This window comes from Megalobrama amblycephala, linkage group LG7, assembly GCF_018812025.1.
Source record: "Megalobrama amblycephala isolate DHTTF-2021 linkage group LG7, ASM1881202v1, whole genome shotgun sequence".
In the NCBI taxonomy this organism is placed as follows: domain Eukaryota; kingdom Metazoa; phylum Chordata; class Actinopteri; order Cypriniformes; family Xenocyprididae; genus Megalobrama; species Megalobrama amblycephala.
In genome coordinates, this window is record NC_063050.1 from 22,015,827 (window position 1) to 22,040,171 (window position 24,345).

General features: G+C 35.7%; 2 protein-coding genes across 3 annotated transcripts in view; both read left to right on the forward strand.

The window, feature by feature from the left end:
- The first annotated feature begins 830 nt into the window (after window positions 1–830).
- The window catches only part of LOC125272034 (mucin-2), a 69,553-nt gene continuing 46,038 nt past the window's right edge, over window positions 831–24,345 (forward strand). Inside the window, exons 1-13 of one of the 2 annotated variants that reach the window (XM_048196586.1) lie at window positions 831–971; window positions 4,556–4,608; window positions 4,789–6,090; window positions 6,196–6,317; window positions 6,408–6,469; window positions 6,614–6,714; window positions 6,813–6,879; window positions 6,983–7,137; window positions 7,256–7,377; window positions 7,468–7,529; window positions 7,674–7,774; window positions 7,873–7,939; window positions 8,044–8,198. In XM_048196586.1, coding sequence (XP_048052543.1) covers window positions 943–971; window positions 4,556–4,608; window positions 4,789–6,090; window positions 6,196–6,317; window positions 6,408–6,469; window positions 6,614–6,714; window positions 6,813–6,879; window positions 6,983–7,137; window positions 7,256–7,377; window positions 7,468–7,529; window positions 7,674–7,774; window positions 7,873–7,939; window positions 8,044–8,198 — 2,398 coding nt within the window. In that variant the 5' untranslated portion in view covers window positions 831–942. The remainder of the gene's footprint in view (window positions 972–4,555; window positions 4,609–4,788; window positions 6,091–6,195; window positions 6,318–6,407; window positions 6,470–6,613; window positions 6,715–6,812; window positions 6,880–6,982; window positions 7,138–7,255; window positions 7,378–7,467; window positions 7,530–7,673; window positions 7,775–7,872; window positions 7,940–8,043; window positions 8,199–24,345) is intronic. The other variant, XM_048196587.1, reaches the window with a different exon arrangement.
- LOC125272040 lies at window positions 9,436–11,945 on the forward strand. Its single transcript, XM_048196595.1, has 8 exons — window positions 9,436–9,557; window positions 9,715–9,776; window positions 10,146–10,197; window positions 10,385–10,566; window positions 10,767–10,888; window positions 11,019–11,080; window positions 11,216–11,447; window positions 11,662–11,945. The coding sequence occupies exons 2-8, from the start codon at window positions 9,731–9,733 to the stop codon at window positions 11,755–11,757; spliced, it is 792 nt and encodes a 263-aa protein (XP_048052552.1). The 5' UTR covers window positions 9,436–9,557; window positions 9,715–9,730; the 3' UTR covers window positions 11,758–11,945.

The following is a 24,345-nucleotide window of genomic DNA, read 5'->3' on the forward strand; positions in this document are numbered from 1 at the left end:
TTTTACAGTATCAGTATATATTGTGCACACGATTATTAAATTAAAATATTAAATATGATATCACTCCTTAGCCTAAAACTGAGTTTGGCAGAAACAATATAATGATTTCATTGTACATTTGATGATTGTCATTGCACCACATTTCACCTCTTCTCTACTATCGAATCTCAACATCTTAAAATCATAAGTTAGAAGGCTGTTCCTTGGCAGGGAGGTGGGGGTAGGGTCTACTCTTTGGGCCCACGAGGGGAGAGGGTACCCACAATTTTAGAAATGGCCTGTGACAGGTCCTTTATCAAATTTAAGAGTAAAGTGGTTTAGCTAAATCATTCATACTATCACCATGAATGTACTATTCAAATAAAAATATTAGTAATAAATAAATGTATTTATTTATTAAATGTGTTACTGAAAGTATAGCCTTTTAAATTGACTCTATGTTAAAATAGAATTTAATAACTTTGAAACAAACTTTAACTTTTTATAATGAAACATTTATAGGATTCTACAACAATTAGGACCATTGATTATATAATGTGTGTAGCAAATAAACTCTGATTTATTCTGGCTTATTGTTCATCTATTTCATAAAGCCTTAGGTTTTATTTTACTTTTTCTTTCTTTATGCCTTTTATTTTATCTTACATCAAAACAGAAACAGAAATAGAAATAGCCAAAACACCTTTCATCATTCTGACAGAAATAAATTCTTGACATTCATGTTAGCAGTAATTGCATTGCATTTACACCCTTCATTGTAGGCAGGGAATAATAGCATCTGTCCTTCTGTATTACGTACTACAGGGTTTGGTTGCCAAACTACACTTTTTACCACACCCTACAAACGTCAATCTGCCTTTGATATAGTATCACCCAAAATTGCACTTTCCAGTATGTTACTTTTGAACTAAGAAGACAAATCACATAGAGCATTTGGTGTACATGGTTATGACTTTGAACAGCATAAGGAGGTAGGCAAATGATTACATATGAAATGATTGATATCATATAATTTATAATACTGTATAATACTTTATTTAATTTATACTATGTAAATATGTTATATGTTTACATTAGCCCCTGTATCTGTTTGTATGATTTGTTGTCAACTTGTATTAACTTTATATCAAAGCATGGTTGTACACCTTTCAAAACTGAATTGGGAATGCCTTTTAAATTACACACTCTAAAAAATGCTGGGTTAAAACGACCCAAGTTGGGTAAAATATGGACAAACCCAGCAGGTTGGATTAAAGGGCACATATTATGCCCTCTTTCACAAGATGTAATATAAGTCTCTGGTCTGGTCAAGTTTCAGCTTAAAATACCCTACAAATTTGCCCCTATTTGAGGGTGAGTAAAAACATGCCTTTTACTATATTAATATATTGCTGGATAAAAAAATAAATCCAAAATTGGTTTAAAAAAATGGCTGGGTGAAAACAACCCAATCCCTGGTTTTGTCCATATTTAACCCAGCATTTTTTAATTGAAATTTTGAATTTGAATTGAAGGAAGAAAGGTGGGAAAAGAAAGGAAGAAATTAAAATTCGAAAACATTCAAATACATTTTCAATTAGAAAAGCAAAGCAATTTTTGACATTTTTGTCTTGACTGATCCTTGTTTGAAACTTTTGAAAAAATTATTGAAAAAATTATATATAAATAGTCTTAAAGTGAACATTTACAGGCCTTATGAACAGAGAGAAAGATAGAATGATAGACAGACAGATGCACACACACAGAGACGGATAAATAAATAAATATTTAATAATATTTAATATTTTAAGTATTAATATTTAAATATTTATTTTACTAAAATACCCAACATACAACATGAAAACACATCACATCACCATTCAACACTTGAAGCTAACAGCTTGAAGCACAGCTATAACTCTTCATTGATAATTAAAGTTTATAAAATACAAGATTTAACTGAAGGAAACATCAACAAGCAGCAGCATATGTGTAACGTTAAGCAGGGCTGTAACCACCATAGACACTGAGGGCGACAATTCCCACCCAATAATTACAAAATGGTTCCTGGCTATGCAGCGCTCTCTATTTTATTAGGATGACAAAAAGGTTAAATTTTTAGTCTGGTCTGCCTCAGCGGTTAACAGCGATCATCAGTGGTACAGGTTGACGTCAGAATCTGGAAGACTAATTCGCCATTCTGGTTCCTTCAAAATTTTCCTATGGGGTTTTATAATGGGGTTTTTTGATTTATTTGTAAAATAAAACCTGTGGTAAACATAACTTGACTATACTTTGACATTTTATTTGATTATTTCCGAACTAGAATTAGACCTAGAATTTCCTTCACTGTTCTATTCCCCCACCCCCTCCCAAATATTTTCAACAAATATGTTGAATGATATCCAAACTGCAAACCAGTAAACAAACCAATTAACAAACAAGTTAACAAACAAGTAAACTAAAGGCATTTGTAACATTTGGCATATATGTTGTTGAGTAGTCCACTGCATATGGTGAAAGTATGCATTGAGGCTGCATATTTAGCTACCAAAAGGGGGTGCTCATGAGCAGCCTTTTCAAACCTAACATGACAAATAAGAAATCCAATGGTCTTGGGGACTTCACAGACATCAGCATGTGACAATCAAGACCATCTGTACACATCAAATGTATAATTTGGGTCAGGGCTTGATTAGTCAATAAAATAAGTTATTATTATTATTATTATTATTATTATTATGTTAAAGCATTTAATGGCCAAAGAGATTTGTTTGTAGCATTAGCATTGAGTAGAGCAAAGGAGATAACAAAACTGCTCAAATTTATGCCAAAAGAGAGTTATAAAACAAATCACTTATAACTTCTTTGGACTTCAAATATATATATATTTTTTCTGTTAATTGGGAACAGCTTTCATCTAAATTTAGGGCATACATGGTGAGTGTTGTCTAACTAATTCAAAGTTTAGCTTTTCTAAATGATAACTATTTACTTTATTATACAGAATTCCTGCAAAATATATCATGAATATGAAACTCATACAATTACATTGTCAATTACATTGACAATCAGTGCGATACGATTGGAATGGCACCACAGTGCCTTGTAACTTATTGTCTGTAATCCATCCTTAAAGGTGCAATAGGACATTTTAGGACAGGCTAGCAATAGCGAGCTAGCTTTCAAATTATAACATCCCACCCTCCCTTCAGAGTGTCTCAAAGCCACGCCTCCTCCAAAACACATGAACGCACACACAGCTGCTCTCGGCAAAACGTCACAAGAGACAGCATGTCTACCTCATGTCTCAAAGCACATAACATAACAATAATAATGAACGTAAACAACTTAGAGAGCTTGTACCTGACTACTGCAGATTAATTTCAGCATTGATACTATTGACATGGAGATTTTGATTCAGTGGGAACAGTAAAAGGTGGCTATTGTTTGTTTGTGGTGCTCCGTGACTGACAGCATGAAACGAGCCGATGGCGTATGATGTGTGTGCGAATGGTGCATGAGGGTATGTAAAAACATATGTTAACAGGCAGGTAGGACATCGTATTATTTCATTCGGATTGAATGTAATGATTGGATGAACATTTTTTGGTCCTACGCCTTCGATATATATTTATAAAAATACATTAAGACCATTTAACATTGATTACAATTGGGACATGAGGAGACTTTCAATCTGTATAACAAAAATTATTTCTGTAGAGAATCACCTATTGCACCTTTAATCTGTTTCAATGTTTGTTTGAAAGCTATATGTGCATTCCTGTACTGAAAACAGTAGAACTTGACACCAGGGTCATGAGTTAGATTCCCAGGGAATGCAAGAACCAGTAGAACTGGTATATATTTTGTATGCAAACTGAGCTGCTTCGGATAATGAGTACATCGAAGGAAATTTTGAGACAAAAGCATACTAAATCAATCAAAAAGTGCTTTGAAAACTAGTCCATGCAGTTGGAACTGGCTATGGAGAATGATATGAAAAGCATGTTTGTTAAACCTTTACTATGTTTGTGACAGAATTAATAAATAAATGTTTTAATTTATCTAAAAGCCTGACAATTGTTCATAATTTTAGTCCTTTAAATCTTCTCTAAAGGAAAGTTACATAGATTTATTTCTACAAAGATTTATCATTTGTAGATTGGTAATTCTGCAAGAGAAACAATATCAGTACTGTATAGCACATAACTCATAAAGCTCTTTGAGGTCACCATGATTTTGCCAAGTATGACATGTTCCTGGATCAACATTCCAGTCTGAAAATTTTGTGTCAACCCTATTCCTAAACCTAATCCTACCCATAACGTATCCCTAAAATCAGAGGGGGAAAATAGATTAATAACATTGATGTAGAAGCACCTAAACCTGGTTGCAAGCCTAAACTTGACATAAATGATAAACTTGTCCCTCAAATCTGATTGGTTGATTGGAATGTTGTTCCAGGATCAACAAAGATGTTTTACATGGCAAAATCACGGTGACCAGCTCTTTGAATGTAAATGTTCTGAAATTTCATAAAGACATAAAATAAATGATTTATCTTTTATTTTAGGTGGTGTTTCATTACAAAAAATGATGTCAGATGGACAGTTTTTCTCACCATATGTAAATATACTTTACATTAAATCTGTACATTATGTGCTGAGAAATTGATAAATAAAGAAAATGGCAGACTTTCTAATCAACTTTTTAATCAAAAACTATTAAAATCAAAAATAGTCTAAATTGAATTTTAAAAGATCAAAAGGTAATGATGAAATATGTTTGTTTATTTTTTCTCAACAGTATGTGTATGGTATACCGTTTGTGGAGGTGTATCCTCCCCAACTACAACTGCACCAACAACACCAGTTTCACAAACAGCCAGTGAAGTTTGTATTATAAAAACTAAAGCATCTATTACCACAGCTATGACCCCCAATCAAAATAAAAAATGCACAGCTGTGACTTTCACAACTACACCTCCTACAACTACTGATTCAACATCAATGGCATCTTCTAGAACAAATGAAGCTTCTACAGAATATCCAACAACAGCTACAGTTTCAAACACAATGTCATCTTCAATAACAACAGGAACTGAATCTTCAATAACCACAGATTCTACAACAAATGCTGCTTCAACAACAACAACAACAACACCACCATCTTCAACAAAAACAAATGAAGAAACTAAAAACACAGCTGTGACACCTACAACCACACTCACATCCTCGTCAGCTACAACAGCAACAAATGCTGCTCCAACAACAACAGCACAATCTTCAACAACTGAAGATTCAACAACCACAGCTGTAAACCCTTCAACCATGCCTGTATCCCCAGCACCTACAACTGCACCTCCAGCAACAGAAAATATTGCTTCAACAGAGAAACCATCTTCAGCAATAACAAGTGAAGCTTATACAACCACAGATGTGACCCACACAACCACACCCATATCCTCACCAAGTTCAACTGCACCTTCAACGACAACAAATGCTGCTCCAACAACAACAGCACAATCTTCAACAACTGAAGCTTCAACAACCACAGCTGTAAACCCCACAACCATGCATGTATCCCCAGCACCTACAAATGCACCTCCAGCAACAGAAAATGCTGTTCCAACAACAATAGCACAAACTTCAACAACCAGACCTCCTACAGAAACAACATTTGTCACTCCCACAACCATGCCAATGTTCTCAGAAATTACAACATTTTTGACAACCACGTCTTTACAAAATGCAACTCAAATTTCATTGACACACAATCCAGATCCAACTGCTTTTGAAGATCAAAGCACTATTTCTTTAGCAACCACTGCAACCAGTGCACCGACACTCATAATTGTTACTCAAGAAACGACAATGTCATTGTCAATGTCAACAACTGATGCCTCCCCAACTACTATTGTGACTCCACTTACTGAATCTGGAGCTGCAACAACTCAAACAACAGCAGTTGTCAACACCACACTGCTGTTCAACTCCTCATCTCCAGTCCCCAGTGAAGCTCTGGTCCTCAGTGCTATCAACACTCTCCGGCGAAACAGAGAGTCACAGCTCAATGATTCAGTGAAGGTGGTGAATGTCACATATCAGAGTAAGTTTCAACATATAAGGTTGAAAAGTTTGCAATGGGATTTATTCAGACAATCATGAATGGAAATCTTTTAACCAAAACATTAAAAATTTTCTCTCCAAACAGAAATCTCAGAAACCTCCTATGCTGTCGTCTTTACATTTAACCTGAATAACATCAGCATGCCAGTGAATTCTGATCTCAGAAACGACACCTACCAGAAAGTGCAGAATACAATCAATAATGCGGTAAATATAAAAAATTAACCTTCTAAAATGGTTTAGTTCCAATGCAAGTCTTCCCCAGAGTTTGATTGATGGTTTGATTTTCTCCTGCAGCTGAACACTCTTCTGAATGAACCTGGGAAACAAGTTTTTGTACCCAAGACCTCCAACTTCACGTGAGATGCAATCTTATTTCTATTATGTTCAATTTCTGATTTCAGGACATTAAAAAAGCAAACAAAATGAATACATTTTCTTGAAAGTTTCAATAAATCTGTATTACAAACTCTTTCCAAATATCTCTTTGATTTTTGTTGCAGAAGCACATCAAACCAGATTGATGGCAGTATGGGATACACCTTCCAGGATGGAGATGCCATACAACCAGTCAGCTTCTTAAATGAGCTTCGTAAACAGATGGGTATGTCAATAATGATGATATATATCTAGACAAATAAGAAGAACAATCTTTTTGCTCAAAATGTGAGTTTTATTGTGTGTTTCTGTCTTTCATTGCAGAACTGACCACTACAACAGTGTCTTCAAGCACAATAACCAGTTTCCCCTTGACTTCTCCAAGCCCAATGCAAGTGTTGATTTTCCACTTACAAAAATTACAACCTTTTATGGAGTCCTAAATTTATCACAAAAAAGTGAACTGTATTAATCAAAAGTGGTGCTCTTTACAGATCTGGTTCAGCAGTGGTCACAAGCAAGCTGCTGTTCAGCTCCTCATCTCCAGTCCCCAGTGAAGCTCTGGTCCTCAGTGCTATCAACACTCTCCAGCGAAACAGAGAGTCACAGCTCAATGATTCAGTGAAGGTGGTGAATGTCACCTATCAGAGTAAGTTTTATCCTGTAAGGTTGAAATTGAAATGGGAATGAATAAAAAAGTTATCAATGGCAAGATTTAGCCAAAACAAATAAACGATAATAAAAAAAAAACATTTCTCTCCAAACAGAAATCTCAGAAACCTCCTATGCTGTCGTCTTTACCTTTAACCTGAATAACATCAGCATGCCAGTGAATTCTGATCTCAGAAACGACACCTACCAGAAAGTCCAGAATACAATCAATAATGCGGTAAATATAAAAAATTAACCTTCTAAAATGGTTTAGTTCCAATGCAAGTCTTCCCCAGAATTTGACTGATGGTTTGATTTTCTCCTGCAGCTGAACACTCTTCTGAATGAACCTGGGAAACAAGTTTTTGTACCCAAGACCTCCAACTTCACGTGAGATGCAATCTTATTTCTATTATGTTCAATTTCTGATTTCAGGACATTAAAAAAGCAAACAAAATAAATACATTTTCTTGAAAGTTTCAATAAATCTGTATTTCAAACTCTTTCCAAATATCTCTTTGATTTTTGTTGCAGAAGCACATCAAACCAGATTGATGGCAGTATGGGATACACCTTCCAGGATGGAGATGCCATACAACCAGTCAGCTTCTTAAATGAGCTTCGTAAACAGATGGGTATGTCAATAATGATGATATATATCTAGACAAATAAGAAGAACAATCTTTTTGCTCAAAATGTGAGTTTTATTGTGTGTTTCTGCCTTTCATTGCAGAACTGACCACTACAACAGTGTCTTCAAGCACAATAACCAGTTTCCCCTCGACTTCTCCAAGCCCAATGCAAGTGTTGATTTTCCACTTACAAAAATTACAACCTTTTATGGAGTCCTAAATTTATCACAAAAAAAGTGAACTGTATTAATCAAAAGTGGTGCTCTTTACAGATCTGGTACAGCAGTGGTCACAAGCAAGCTGCTGTTCAGCTCCTCATCTCCAGTCCCCAGTGAAGCTCTGGTCCTCAGTGCTATCAACACTCTCCAGCGAAACAGAGAGTCACAGCTCAATGATTCAGTGAAGGTGGTGAATGTCACATATCAGAGTAAGTTTTATCCTGTAAGGTTGGAATTGAAATGGGAATGAATAAAAAAGTTATCAATGGCAAGATTTAGCCAAAACAAATAAACAATAATAAAAAAAAAAACATTTCTCTCCAAACAGAAATCTCAGAAACCTCCTATGCTGTCGTCTTTACCTTTAACCTGAATAACATCAGCATGCCAGTGAATTCTGATCTCAGAAACGACACCTACCAGAAAGTCCAGAATACAATCAATAATGCGGTAAATATAAAAAATTAACCTTCTAAAATGGTTTAGTTCCAATGCAAGTCTTCCCCAGAATTTGATTGATGGTTTGATTTTCTCCTGCAGCTGAACACTCTTCTGAATGAACCTGGGAAACAAGTTTTTGTACCCAAGACCTCCAGCTTCACGTGAGATGCAATCTTACTTCTATTATGTTCAATTTCTGATTTCAGGACATTAAAAAAGCAAACAAAATAAATACATTTGCTTGAAAGTTTCAATAAATCTGTATTACAAACTCTTTCCAAATATCTTTTCGATTTTTGTTGCAGAAGCACATCAAACCAGATTAATGGCAGTATGGGATACACCTTCCAGGATGGAGATGACATACAACCAGTCAGCTTCCTAAAGGAGCTTCGTAAACAGACAGGTTTGTCCAAACTGACAATGAATTGCTCCACAGACTCCAAATAGTGTAACTGTAAGCCTCCTCCACTAATCATTTCTTTATTTTACAGTCTCAACAACAGCCAGCCCTCTGACAAGCACAACTATTCCACCAACAGTGTAAGTGCAATGATTCCAGTTTAATTTTCTCAAAGCTAGATGTTTTCTGAAAACGTCTTCACATTCTTGTTTTTTTATATCATCTTTGGTAGGACAAGGAGGGTTTATATAAATATTCAGCTCGTGTTCATAACAGTGGGTCCAATACCGAGTGAGGCTTTCATTCTACAACTGGTCAATTCTTTTATCGGCCCACGTTTCAGAACTATACGTGTCTCAACAAAAATTTCAGATGCCAGCTTTGTGAATGCCACCTATATAAGTGAGTTTTTCGCTCCTCTTGTTCTGAATATGACATTTGATTGCAAATAATGTATATAGTGTAGGTCTGTGTGATATCTTTCTTTCAAGGAAATAATAAATATTTCAGTCAATTATTCCCTTCTAAAAATGAATGTGTAATGCAGTTTCACCACTCATATATAACCACACAACTAATTTTTTTTCTTTCTATATTTTAAGGAATTAATGATACCAGCTATGCTCTCAAATTTGGATTTGAAATCAGCAATGTATCCATGTCAGAGAAAATTGAATTCAGGAATGAAACCTATGTTTTAATCCAAACCACTATAAACAAATTGGTGAGTTGGAGACACTTCGATACAGTGTTCCCATAAAAAACTTGAAAATGAATGAAAATGAAAAGACCCTGAAAATGAATATGCCTTATTCAAATCACACTAATCTTAACATATTAATAAACACATACATTTTTATATTTATTGCTCCACTCTTCAGATCACAGAGATCCTAAATGACCCATCAGCTCCTCAGTTTGATATCAAACAAGTTGATTTCAAGTAAGTTCTGAATCTTTTTTTTATTATATTTTGAGCAGAAATGTCTCAAATCTGAATTTATCAGTGAGTAGTATTTAGTATGCGGGTAGTTGACTTGTGAGGGAAAATTGTTTACTTTTGTTCCTCATTGCATGTTTAAATCTTCCTACAGTGATAGTAACACCGTGCTTCAGGCCAATGTTGCATATGTTTTCTCTGAAAGTAACATAAACACTAACAGCTCCTTTGTAAAGGAAATTCTCCAAATTAATGGAGGTATTACCACATTCACACCTGCTATGTCATGTTTCAAATGCCTTGCTCCACAAAAAACAAATACTGTAATTTAAAGCAGGATTCTCCTCCACTAACCATTACTTTATTTTACAGTGTTAACAACAGCCAGCCCTCTCACCACAAGCACAACCTCTCCACCGACTGTGTAAGAACACTAATTCCAGTCTAATTTTGCAATGCCAGTCATTTGAATTTTCTATTTACATATCTCTTTATTACCGTGTTTTGAAAACTTCCATCTTACCACTCCTGTAACACTAAACATATTGTATTGAACCTATTGGTGACATTGAATAAATCATCCAAATAAATAAATGTACTATCTTTTGCAGGATTGGGAAGGTTATTATACACATAAGCCTTGTGTTTAAAACACGGGGCACTCTACCAAGTCAGAGTACCGTTCTACAAGTGGCTAACTCTCTTTTAATTGGAATGAAACTGAGAACTAAACGAGCCCTCTCAGAAAAAAATCTGAATGACCTTGTGAGCTCTGTGAATGTCACCTATACAAGTGAGTTTACGTCCCTTTTTTGTTGTTGTGAATATAACATTTGAATGCAACGTAGTAAGCTTTTAAGTCTTTCTTTTAAAGAAAATGTTTAAACCAGTAATCCCCTCTAATAATGAATGGATAGGTGAAATTTATAATATCATCCACGTACAATCACACAACTGATTAATGTTTTGTTGTTTTGTTTTGTTTTTTCTAAGAAATTGATGATAACTCCTTCTCTCTGAACTTTGGATTTGAAATCAGCAATGTATCCATGGCTGAGAAACTTGATCTCAGGAATGAAACCTACACAGTGATCGAGAACTATATTAACACATTTGTGAGTTAGTGACGCTTCAATATAGTGCCCACAAAAACTTGCCCTGAAATTAAAATTGGTTTGTTTCAATCACAATAACCACAACATATTAATAAACAAATGAATCTCTGTTTATTTCTGAACTCTTCAGGTGTCCAAGATCCTAAATAAAACAACGACGACTCAGTTCAATTTCAATGATGTCAATTTCAAGTAAGTTCTGGCTCAGTTTTTTTTTTACTTTATTTCGAGCAGGAATATCAGTGGGTAGCTTTTGGTACATGGGTGAGGGAATGTATATTGTAAGATCAGTTTCATTTCTCATTGTACATTTTAATCTCTCCACAGGGGCAATTCCAGCGTGATTGAGGCCAATGTTGTGTATGTTTTCTCAGACAGTGACATAAACAATTTTGGCTTGGTCTCCATTTTTCTCGCCACACCTGCTCCAACCACTGCTTACCCTACAGTTCTGAACACTACAGTCCCAAACAACAGTACAAATGCTGCATGGGTTGTGGCTATCATTGTCCCTGTGGCTATTGTCCTCGGGCTTATACCTTGCTGGATTCTCCTTTGCGTAAGTTCTACGATGACTGAATGTCAAATATGTGCTTTGGTAGTAAAGTGATTCATGACAGCAGTCATGTGTTATGCTTATAGTACAAATGGGCTTAGATTTGCCTTTTAAATGGTGTTTATATTTCTATACTGATGATTAAAAGTTGTTTTTTAAAGTGTATAAAATTCCCTTCCAGGACCTTAACTCTCAATGTGTTTGTTTGTGTCTTTAGTGTTTACTCTGTGGGTGCTGTGCAGCAATCAGAAGACGTTGGCACAGAAGACAGTCGTACAACATGCAGTACACCACTCGAAACAGCCTCTTCTAGAGATATTCAAGAACAAAACATTGATGTTTAAAAGATATATTTTTTCCCCCTGTATTGCTGGGCATACAGAACCTTTGCAACTGTGATTTTAAAGCTGTTATTTAAGAAATGATTTTATTTATTTGTATATTCTGTCATATAAAGTGATGGTGATCTTGTTTCCAAAATAAACAATTTGGTAGTACACATTTAATGTGAAGGGATGGATTTAGAATGTGTTGATCACTTTTTCATTTACAATTCATGTACTTTATCTTCATCTATAATATAAAATATTGCTCCCTACTAAAAAAGTTTCCACAAATCCACTGTGAATGTTTTAAACTTTCTAGTTAAAATAACAAAAAACAATTGTTCAGTATAACAATGTTACTGTATACAGAATGGGAATACAATGCAGAGTTTCACAGGAAATGTTTAAAATTCACCTAACCTTACCGTAATGTTTCATTAACCTTCATTTTCATCATATTTATTCACACATTCATTCACCATTAATAGTAAATCAGTCTTAAGTAAATCAGTCAGCCTGTATAAATATATAATGCACACACAATTTGAGTGTTTGTTGATCCATGTTTAATTGTTAACAAAAATTAACAGTATTATCAGAATTTAGTAATGGTAATTATCATTTAATATTAAAAACATTATAAAACATTATATCATAAATAAAACTACAGAGAATGTTCTTGTTTGGTTCCCTAAAAAAATAACAAAACAGGAACCAAATGAGAGGAAAATCTGTGTTTGATAAAATGATAATCTTGCATTTCCTTTTGGTCATAACTTTACACACACACACACACACACACACACACACACACACACACACACACACACACACACACACACACAAAGCTAGAGGGAGGGAGGGAGAGAGAGATCCAAGATACAAGATTGCTTTGCTTGACAGATAAATTATTTTACGTCAGCATGGCGGGTTTTAAGCAGAGTGTGTAATTCGTTGACTCTGGTAGGCAGCTAACAAGGCTTACATGTGTAAATGTAAAGGCGGAAAAATAATTCAAATGAAAGTTCGTTAAGGTCACAATAACAATTCAACAACCATGTTTGTATCATGTCCTATCATTTCAACAATAGGCCTTTATTATTTTCGACATCAATTAATAGATTACACGGTAACACTTTAGAATACTGATCCTTCATTAATGAATAACTACACAGGAACAAATGAGTAATGCATTATTAACACTCTAGTAATTACTAGCCTATTAACTAACAAGAAACTCTGATTAATGAATTAATAAGTAATAGTGCTCAGGTGAAGGTAGTAGTTCACTATTAGCTAATCAGTAATTACTATTTTTTCATACCTCCCAGAGAACTACTAGGAACTAATACAGGTTCATAATTAATGTGAATAATGCATTTAATGTATAATTAATTCTAAAGTAAAGGTCATGGTAACCCTCTAGTAATGACTGAAGCATTACCAAATCCTAATTATTTGGATCAATATTCTAAAGTGAAAAACATGATAACTCTCCAACATGTTCTCCAACCAATATGCCTATATAGGTAGTTTGTCACTTCCCTGAAATACGATCCATAGGGGCGTTGATTAAACTGGCAGAGCATTGTAATATATAATCATGTGATCATACGATCATGGGTTCGATCCCAGGGAACGCATGTGCTCATAAAGTGTAACCTTACGTAGGACAGACGTAACACGACACTTTCATTATTTTTACGCCCACTAGAGGGCGCATGACTTTAAAACATAAATATAGGTCATAATAAGGTGCTTGAAAAACGACCTATAGCAACTACTGAAGTTATTGTAAACTTTTTGTAAAGTATTGGATAGTAATAACTCAAGAGTTACTACATAATTATAAAGGAACTACTACTTATTTGGAGTATTCTAAAGTGAAGATATGGTATCCCACTAGTAATAATTACTAATTGTTAGCAAAAACATTAGAAGGAATTACTGTACAAAAAATTACAAAAAAAAATTACAAAAACCTCAAAAGTTTACAATGACTTCAGTAGTTACTAAAGAGTTATCATGTTTTTCACTTTAGAATACTGATCCAAATATTTAGTAGTTATAATAATTAATAATTAATAAATAATAATAAATTAAATAATTAATAAATAATTAATAATTAGTAGATTTGGTAATACAGTCATTACTAGAGGGTTACCATGATCTTCACTTTAGAATTAATTATACATTATGCATTGTTAATTATGAACCTGTATATAGTAGTTTTTAGTAGTTCTCTGGGAGGTATGAAAAACTGATTAGCTAATAGTGAACTACCACATTCAACTGAGCACTATTACTTACTAATTCATTTATCAGAGTTTCTTGTTAGTTAATAGTAGTTACTAGAGTGTTAATAATGCATTACTCATTTGTTCCTGTGTAGTTATTCATTAATGAAGGATCAGTATTCTAAAGTGTTACCGATTACACTACTTTACAACATCCGCATATCATGTGACAGTTATTTTAAATTTCACAATAATGCTGTTTTTACAGAATTTTTGATCAAATAGCCTAAATGCAGCCTCTGTGAGCAGAAATCAAATTCTTTCAACAACATTAAAATCTTACTAAATTCCTAAATGTTTGACCTGTAGTGTATTTAAAATAAGATATCAAATAAGTAATAAAATTAGTGATTGAGTTTTGCACACATATTTATGTCGAAGTATAAGTATGAATTTACTTATTGTACAGTTTTATATTGCACTGAGCAAGCATTTTTGGATTCTAAATTCTAAACTCTATTCTAAACATGTTTTGTAAAAATGTATAAAGCTGTATTTATTAAGGATATTGTACATTGGCTTAACTCATTTGCTTGAATCTTTCCATTGAATGTATGCAGCTTTAATCAGCAGATGGCCTCAGCATGCAAACTTCAAAACCTGGTCATTAAAAAAAAAAAAAAAAAAAACCTTTCTGCTATCACTAGTAAAACCAGTTCTTACATTCATGCAGAGAAGACCATCTCAGAATTTTTTATATAGTGCTGTGACTAAATCAGACTAGAAAACATACTTTTTAATAAAACAAAGGGTAAGATAACTCAATTATGGGTAACACTTTATTTTACAGCGCCGTAGTTACATGTTACTACTTGTAGGCCTACTCGGGGTGCGAACTACGGGGGAGCTAGGGGGAGCTCGGCTCCCCTTATAAGACATGGGCTCCCTTGAAAACGTGATTTGGGGGGTCTCAAAAATATTGACAATGTGTTATTCTGACGTGCAATTTCATCGTGGATTATTATGTGTAAAATTGCGAAAATATCATTCATTCATGCATGACGGCGATTTAAACCTAATTCACTTCAATAAAGAGTGGGGGCGCTGCGGTGCAAAATCCACTGATGTTTAGTACATGTTAACTCGAACAGCAAAGGAAGCTGACCTAGGCCTATGTTAAGGTGAGGCATGTTATTCGCGATTATGTGTTGTGGCTGGGTTGTTATAGGGCTGGGTTGTTATAGGTCTGTGTGACTCTCGATGATTTAGACCTTATTTAACAGAGGAATTTTGGTATTCTTCTGTAGCCTGACGAGTAACTTTAACCGTTGTTCAGTTAATGTGAACTCAAAGACAGCCTGATGCTCTATTGTTTCACCCATCAATTCATGTCGATTACATAATAGGGTAATAGGGTAAATCCTGTATAGTGATTTATCCTATATAGTGCTTGCATAAAGTAATTAGTGTACACAGTCTAGCTGTTATAGGCTATCTTTGTTACTCATTGTAAGCCCTCTTTTGAGCAAGCGCACGAATACACTAACCCTAAACTACCAAAAATAATTATATATATATATATATATATATATATATATATATTTTTTTTTTTTTTTTTTTTTTTTTTTTTTTTTTTCATTTTCTGGCAAGTCTTATAAATGTTATCTTGGTTTTTCTTTTTGCTAATGGTACAACTGGTAATGCAAAAAAAAAAAAAGAAAAAGAAAAAAAGAAAAAAGAAATGTAGTTTCCATTTGCCACTATTAAAGTTTACCGAACCATGATGACTGAAAAGTGGTGTCCTTTTTTGTTTTGTTTTGTTTTGGGTTTTTGTTTTTTTGGAAGGGCGGGCATACATATAATAATACAATATATAAAATGTAATATTTTTTTGTCCAATTTCTACGGGACAGATCTCCAAAAACAAGTATTGTCAACTGAAAAAAATAAGTAAATAAATAAATCTGAGAACTCTGGAAATGTGAAAAGTGTTTGTTTGTTTGTAGTAAGGGCATACATATAATAAAATACCATATACAAAATGTAATTTTTTCTGTCCAGTTTCTAAGGGATTGATCACCAAAAACAAGTATTGTCAACTGAAAATGGGAATGGGCGTTCACCTTATTTGCAATGCTTTGTGCTGTGTTTCAGTGTAGAAACGCAAGGTAGTATAGCCTGTGGCACCGCTAGAAGATAGTTGTCTTTTGATTAACTCACTTGATATCTCACTATGTGAAACCACCCTTTCCCTAACCTGTTACACAGGATCAGGCCCACATTTGGTACAGCTCTTCTGAGTAGATGAGCAATGGCAAGATGTCTCAATTTGTTAGAATTTGTGTAAGGAGGTGTAAAGCCTTTGGAGCAGGATTGCAACAGAGAGATTTTCCAGAGGAGCAGGAATGCTACTTAAGAACAGCCAGAAGGTGAATTAAAGGGTTAGTTAACCCAGAAATTTAAATTCTGTCATCATTTACCATCATGTCACACAAAACCTGTAAGACTTTGGTTTTTCTTTGGAACAGATATTTTTAATGAAACCTGAGAGCTTTCTGTCCCTCCACATCAGTTATGGTAAACTGAAGCTCATTGCTTGACATGCGAGAACCAATGAGGTTCATTGTCGCGTGTTACGCAGCATGTTTGAGCTTCGCAAGAACCAATGAGGTTCATTGTCGCGTGTTACGCAGCATGTTTGAGCTTCGCAAGAACCAATGAGGTTTGTTGTTGTGCATTAAAAGGAACCAATTATGCCCACTTTTAAGAGGTGTAAAATAAGTCTCTGATGTCCCCAGAGTGTGTATGTGAAGTTTTAGCTCAAAATACCCCACAGAGATTTTTTTATAACATGTTAAACTTGCCACTTTTTGGGGTAGAGCAAAAACGCGCCATTTTAGTGTGTGCCCTTTAAATGCAAATGAGCTGCTGCTCATGGCATAAGAGGGCAGAGCTTCAAGAGCTGATGTTGGAGCTTCAGTGAAATAACAATCTCACACTGATAATATCAGAAACTCTCTGTAGATGTCTTTAGTTTGAATCGGAGTCTGAAAATGATCCCTACAGAGCCAGAGAATATATGCTGCATGGAGACAGAACAGGTATAGTTTAGTTTAATTGCGTTTATATCTTATGTTGTCATCTTGCTTTTATGATGGCCAAATCTTTACTGATGAGTTTATGAAGTTTATTGTACATCACACAAAAGATGACAGGGCTGCCAACTTTTGAGTTCAGCTTAGAGTGAGATTTTGGGGGGCGGGGCTTTGGTTATGGGGAGGGGCTTGTGGAGGGGCGTGGCTTACTTTTGTACTGGTTTTTTATGATAAAGTTATGTAAAATAACTGCTCAGGGCTGCAAAACAAACAACTCTGCTAATGCTAACTTAATTCTATATAAACTATAAGGGTGTGACGAGACGGGTATCTCACGAGACGAGACGAGACTCGAGATTGAGTTCACGAGAAGAGACAAGATGGCGAAATACATGACTAGAAAAAGTAGTCTGCAGGTGTATTTGAAATGTTTTAACTAATCATATTGTAATGAATGTCATTTCAGTTCTACTTTCTGAGACTGAATTATCTTATGCAGTAAAAGACAACAATACTCAAGCACTGTAAAAGGTTTTACCACAAACTCAAGTGACTGACTTCTCTTCTGTATGATTTCAGTCTCTTCAGACCTTACTGTACATGATTTATGAGCTTCTACAACTTTTGACCTCCTAACCGAACTCCTTTCCACAAACTGATCATATAATAAAAACAGTATAAATAAAAATGGTAACACTTTACAATAAGGTCTCATTTATTAACATTAATGTATTAACCAACATCAACTAACAATGAGCAATATATGTGCTACAGTATTTATTAATTTCTCAGTGCATTAACTGATGTTAACAAATGAAACTTTATTGTTTGTGCTTAATAAGATTAAGATAAAACTGATATTCATTTCTATGGTAACACTTTACAATAAGTGTAACCTAAGGTGACCAGATTTCTGAAATGGAAACCGGGGACATTTCCTATTTGAGTGGTCAAAATACCACCAAAATCTCATTTGTTATTATCTATTAATTAAAAAAAGGGGACAGTAGCCTACTTTTTTTTTTTTAAATTGTTGGGGGTTCTACATTTTACATTAATAAATGATTTAATCTTATTATTAGGATTTTTGGTCTGGTTTTAATACAATTCACCAAAATAACTAGCCAGTAGGCCTAGACTACAAAAAACTATTAAACTACACTATTTTGAAAAATCACATTACAAAATATGAGCTAAATAACACAAATAACATTTGCAACATTTATTATTGAATTTAATATTTTCATTTTCATTTCATTTTCCTCTAGGGGGGTCTGGGGGCATGCTCCCCCGGAACAAAATTTTGTACATTTTGAGGTTAAATGCATCAATCTGGTACACTTTGGAAGCTCAAAATTAAGAGCTTCAACCCATGTACAGAGTGCAAATTAAACAAAGAAACAACATTGACTTGTATCTGGACATTAAAGAGGGTTTAAACATATTTTTAGTTGTGATATATAGGGCCCTATCTTGCACCCAGCGCAATTGACTTTGTACACCGACGCATGTGTCATTCCTATTTTGCACCCGCGCAAAGCGCGCTTTTCCCTCCACAGAAGCACGTCGCTAAACTAGTGAATGAACTTGCGCTCCCTGGGCGGTTCAGCGCAAAAAAGGAGGTGTGTTCAGGCGCATTGCTATTTTAAGGAGCTGAAAATAGACTGCGCCATAGACCAACACAAACCTGGTCTAAAGTCAATGGCGCAATATTTTTTTGTTAGAGCGCGTTGGTAGAAAGTGCGCCTCTGGGCGCGTCCACAGTGCGCGTTGACTTTGCTTATTACACACAGGGATGCGCATCACACAAACATGCCAAATATTAAAAACAAAAGAATTGCAGTGTAAAAGAATATTATTGTGTACATAAATATAAAAATGTAATGATGAATAGTCATTGCGTGTATTAGAATTAGGCTACCTATTTTCAATTCAGCCTATTACTACTTATAATGATGAACGAAATTGGCTAATTAATTGAACAATCGTGCCAATACACACACACACATATATATTAACTGATGTAAATAGCAATCCGCCATGGCGCGAGCGCATCTCGCTCTTAAAGGGAATGGGAGATGACACTCTGATTGGTTTATTTCACGTTACGCCCAAACCACACCTATGAATAATGAAGCTACTTCAGACCAACCCATTTTAGATTTGCGCCGGGCGCAAGAGCCATTTATCCCGCCGGGAAAATAGCAACAGCGCCTAGACCCGCCCACAAAGTTACTTGCGCTTCGCGCTTTGACACTTGCGTTTCAGATCGTTAAAATAGGGCCCATAGTGTCTTAGTCTACATTGTGTTTTAGGATGCCAAACAATTATTACAATAAAATAATAATATAATATCCATTTAGGCTATTGTAACAAATGCACTCTAAAATAAATTATTATTTAGTTAGGCTACTTTACTCAATTTATGGGGAAATTAAAATACTAGTTTGTAGCCAATTTCTAAGATAAATCCTTGAGCTTTAATTTTGATCACCAGCTGATCGTGAGCAATGTGCGCACTTCTCTTTAAAACACGCAGGACAGACAGACTGTATATATACTTAATCACTGTATTTTGCTGTTTTATAAAGGTACAAAGCCATATCACGGTTTCGATTTTAGTTCGTTGGCAAAATACAACGTATGTTTTAAATTTTCGGTTCATTATGAAACTATGGCGGCGCACAGGGTCATTAATGGGAAACACTGAATGAATGTTTAGCTGACACATGTGCTAAAGTTGTCATATCAATTGTTATATCATAAAAACCTTTCAACCGGACCGAAAGAGCGTCTCGAGGCCTGCCGCTGCGCTGAGTGAGTGTCACAGGAGGCGTGTCTGTGTTCAACTGAGGTGTGCGTGAACTCACTGCCGGTGTATGTATACTGTAGAAAAGCGGTATTGAACTGTTTAACATATTTCAATAGAGAGATATGTTTAGAAAAAATATATTTTGACAGCACTATTAAGAAACCTCTATGCTGTATGCTGGCCAGACTTTTTGAAATGTATTTGCGGATTATTTTGAACGAGATATAAAACGGGGACATTTCCGGGGACAGCTCCAGTCGGGGACGGAGCACCAAAAACCGTTGCTTTGCGAGATCATGCGGCGCGATATTTGTTTTCTTCACTTCTGCACGAGTCTGCGTGAGAATATGGGGGTGTGGCGTGAGAGCGTGAGAATTGGGTCAATTGCGTGAGTCTCACGCTGAATGCGTGAGAGTTGGCAGCTATGAGATGATGCGTACGTTATCACTCCATACAATCCTCATAAGAGCTGAATAAAACAGGAAGTACAAGTACAAGAAGTGTGCATTAAAGTCTTTTATCTATAAACTCTCCCTTGCATTATCATTAACATACACAGTGAATAACACAAAAACACTCGTTACAACTAACAGTAAATAAATATATACACCCCTACCTTATGCCTTTTCGGGGTGCTTAATAAACTGGTAAACTTTATATTTGTAAAACAACTCCGATGGACTGTAATAAAGTGTGCGCGCTTTCTCGCTGCCGTGACCAGTGTCGCTCCGGAGAGGATCGCGTACAGTTTGTACTAGGGGTGTGACGAGACTAATATGTGACGAGATTTCTCGTCGAGGCGAAAAGTAGTCTCGTGATGTTGTTGCCATGACAGAGTGTTAGGATGATTAGGAAAGAATATGCCACGCTTCGTTTACATTACGCCTCCACTGTCGTTTTGCTTTGTATTTAAATAAAAAAACATTTAATTCAGTTGGATAACGGTTGCCGCCGCTCCATATTTACAGAGTTAGGCGCGATCGCTAAAAGTGAAAGTAAACGCGCACGCGCATTCAAACGCGATTTCAATACCCGCATTTTGAAAGCGGCTCCCTGATGAATGCAAATATCTCTCAATATGAAAGCTATTTTAAGCTGGGCAGTGTAGTTGTAACCATCTCTTAGCTCTGTATCAAATAAAAAATTGGTCTTATTTGCACTTTTGAATATTGAGAGAGTGCGATTATGGTTGCACTTATTGTAAAGTGTTACCATAAAAACAAATAACAGTTTCTCTTAATCTTATTAAGCACAAACAATAAGGTTTCATTTGTTAACATTAGTTAATGCACTGTGAACTATCATGAACTAAAAATGAATGACTATTTTTATTAACTAACATAAACAAAGATTAATAAATACTGTAGCAAATATATTGCTCATTATTAGTTGATGTTGGTTAATACATTAATGTTAATAAATGAGACCTTATTGTAAAGTGTTAAAATTTTTATTTATACTGTTTTCATTTCTATGATCAGTTTGTGGAAAGGAGTTCAGTTAGGAGGTCAAAGGTTGTAGAAGCTCATAAATCATGTACAGTAAGGTCTGAAGAGACTGAAATCATACAGAAGAGAAGTCAGTCAGTTGAGTTTGTGGCAAAACCTTTTACAGTACTTGAGTATTGTTGTCTTTTACTGCATATGATAATTCATACTAAGAAAGTAGAACTGAAATGACATTCATTACGAGATGATTAGTTAAAACATTTCAAATACACCTGCAGAATATTTTTTCTAGTCATGTATTTCGCCATTGAGGATTTCTTAAAAATAGTGTGTAAAAATCTTGTCTCGTCTCGTCTCGTGAGATACCCGTCTCGTCACACCCCTAGTTTGTACCGATCCATCCTTGAGTAATAACTTCATCCAAGGTGTCCTCAGTGACTGTGAGATGGCGAGAGTCTATGAAGCTTCGTACATCCAACAACAGAACATTTGTAATCTTTTTTTGCCACAGACATTGTATATCTCAAGCTGATACAGCAAGTAAACAGAAATGTCAGACTCTGTGATTCTCACTCAGGGAGGTATCTATGCTAACAGGGCAGATCGTCACCAGTCACGGGCGGGGTTTCCCTACTCTTCCCTACGCTTATCAAACAGTGTGTTCTGAGAGATTGAAAATGATAAATGGGGATTATAAAAAAGTATTGGGTGAATTTTTACCATATTGGCTGGTTGTTTACACACACTGTGGACACACATCTGTGTTCTAACACCTTAAAAAGTGAATTTTGCGTAATAGGTCCCCTTTAAAGGCCTACTGCAGTGCCTTGGAATGCACATCTGTTAAAAGAGTTACAATGGCATTGCTGTCTATGGAGGCCTCACTGAGCCATCGGATTAAATCAGAATATCTTAATTTGTGTTCCGAAGATGAACGAAGGTCTTACGGGTGTAGAACGATATGAGGGTGAGTAATTAATGATATTATTTTCATTTTTGGGTGAACTAACCCTTTAATGCTTGTGCATATAAATTGTTCTTGTTCAGCATATCTTTAGTCCTATATCTTTATCCACTAGGTCACAATTTTGCTGATCTCTGTATGACAGTTCCCAGCAAAGCGTTCCCAGCAATCTGTGGAATGGTAGAATAAAGACAGGACAAAATGGTGCATGTGATCAGCTCCAGTCTTGCTGGGTTATGACGAGCAGCACAGCAGACCTATCGCAACACACTGCACTCCCATAGTCTGGCAGAACCACCATCCACTCAATGTATTTTCACATACAGAGACAACATTAATTTCATCAGTTGTGATTAACTGTTACACACAGAAGGGGACGGAGACACTGGTATTAGTTAAGATGAGTTTATTTAACAACCAGAGGATGAATGACTGAGTGCAGGTGAGTAACGGCAGGATTGGTTCATGGAAATGGCAGTGACTGGATCTGATCGTGGTTCTTATCTTTTCCCAGGGACGTGGATGCAGGCAGGCATGGAACAGACTGGACACGATGACACTCACTGGAGACACGGAAACACTAGGAATCACGTAGAACACTGGAGACAGCTAACAGGCGTTGAAGGAGTCCTTAAGGTAAGCATAGCAGGTAGGTATGCATTAACCAGCCAAAGTTGAAATGATAACCAATAATGACTGTGTGATCTGGAGTGTCTTTTGTAGTGCCGCTGATGAGTGAGGTGATGCGTGTCAGGTGGAGCTAGTTAATATTCAGGGGAGGGAGCGTGTTGTGATTGGGTGAGTGAAGAGCCTGGCGTGTCTGTGACATTAACCAATAATTGATTCATCACACAAGCACTGGTTGACATATAAACCATATTAATTCTTATTATGGTACAGAAAATATGAATGTTTCCATATGACCATGCTTTACCAAAATGGAAAAATTGCTGCGTTGCCATGAATTAACTCTGAACGGGAACTGCCCTAGACAGTTTAGTTTATAATAGATAGTGGATTTGTTTGTTTATTTTTAAGTGTTTGCATTTATATATGTCGCAAAATGGCACAGAGACAAACAGTAAGATCCAAGTGCAGCTTTAATGGGGTAATCTGATAAACATAATCCAGGAAACAGTCAAGGGTCAAAATCCACAGATCAGTCCATACAAAACAAAGAAAAACAAACAGAGAATCCAGTGACAATAAACGGAAGCCGGGGACCCACTTTATATTAAGTGGCCTTAACTACTGTGTACTTACATTTAAATTAATCATTTGATACAATGCACTTATTGTGTACATACATGTTTTTAGATTGTACTTATATTTTAAAAACACCTGCATGTAATTACATCTGTAATTAATTTCTGTAATTACATTTATAATTACACTGTTGACCCATCCCTTAACCCTTACCCCTACCCTTAAACCTACCCATACCACCAAAGCTTTCCCTAACCTTACCCGTATCCCACTTCAATAGCTGCAAAAGTGTTTTGCAATTCAGTATGAACCCAATAAGTACATTGTACTTATTTTTTGATGTAAGTACATAGTAGTTAAGGCCACTTTATATAAAGTGGGACCGAAGCCGGTGACATTAAATTAAACCACAATAACAAAAGCAGAAACAAACCAAGTATAAATTGACAGAAACTAATGAGCAAACACAAAACAGCTGGGTGCAATGAAACGAGGATAATGATTCCGGGAAGTGAGTTCTGGGAAATGAAGTCCAAGTGTACAAAACAAGAGTCCAGGTTGGAGTGCCTTCTAGTGGCTGATTAGGGCACTCCCACTAGTGATCATGACAGTACCCCCTCTCAAAGGAGCGGCTACCCGACACTCCACCAGACAAAACAAAAACAAAACTCTCAGGAGGGAGGTGGACTGGAGGAGGACCAGGGGGAGGGATGGTGGGCCAGGACCAGAGCCCCTGACTGAATGCCAGGGAGGAGCCGGAGGAACAGACCACGGGGGCTCTAAGAAGGTCGGGGTCCTGGCTGAATGCCAGGG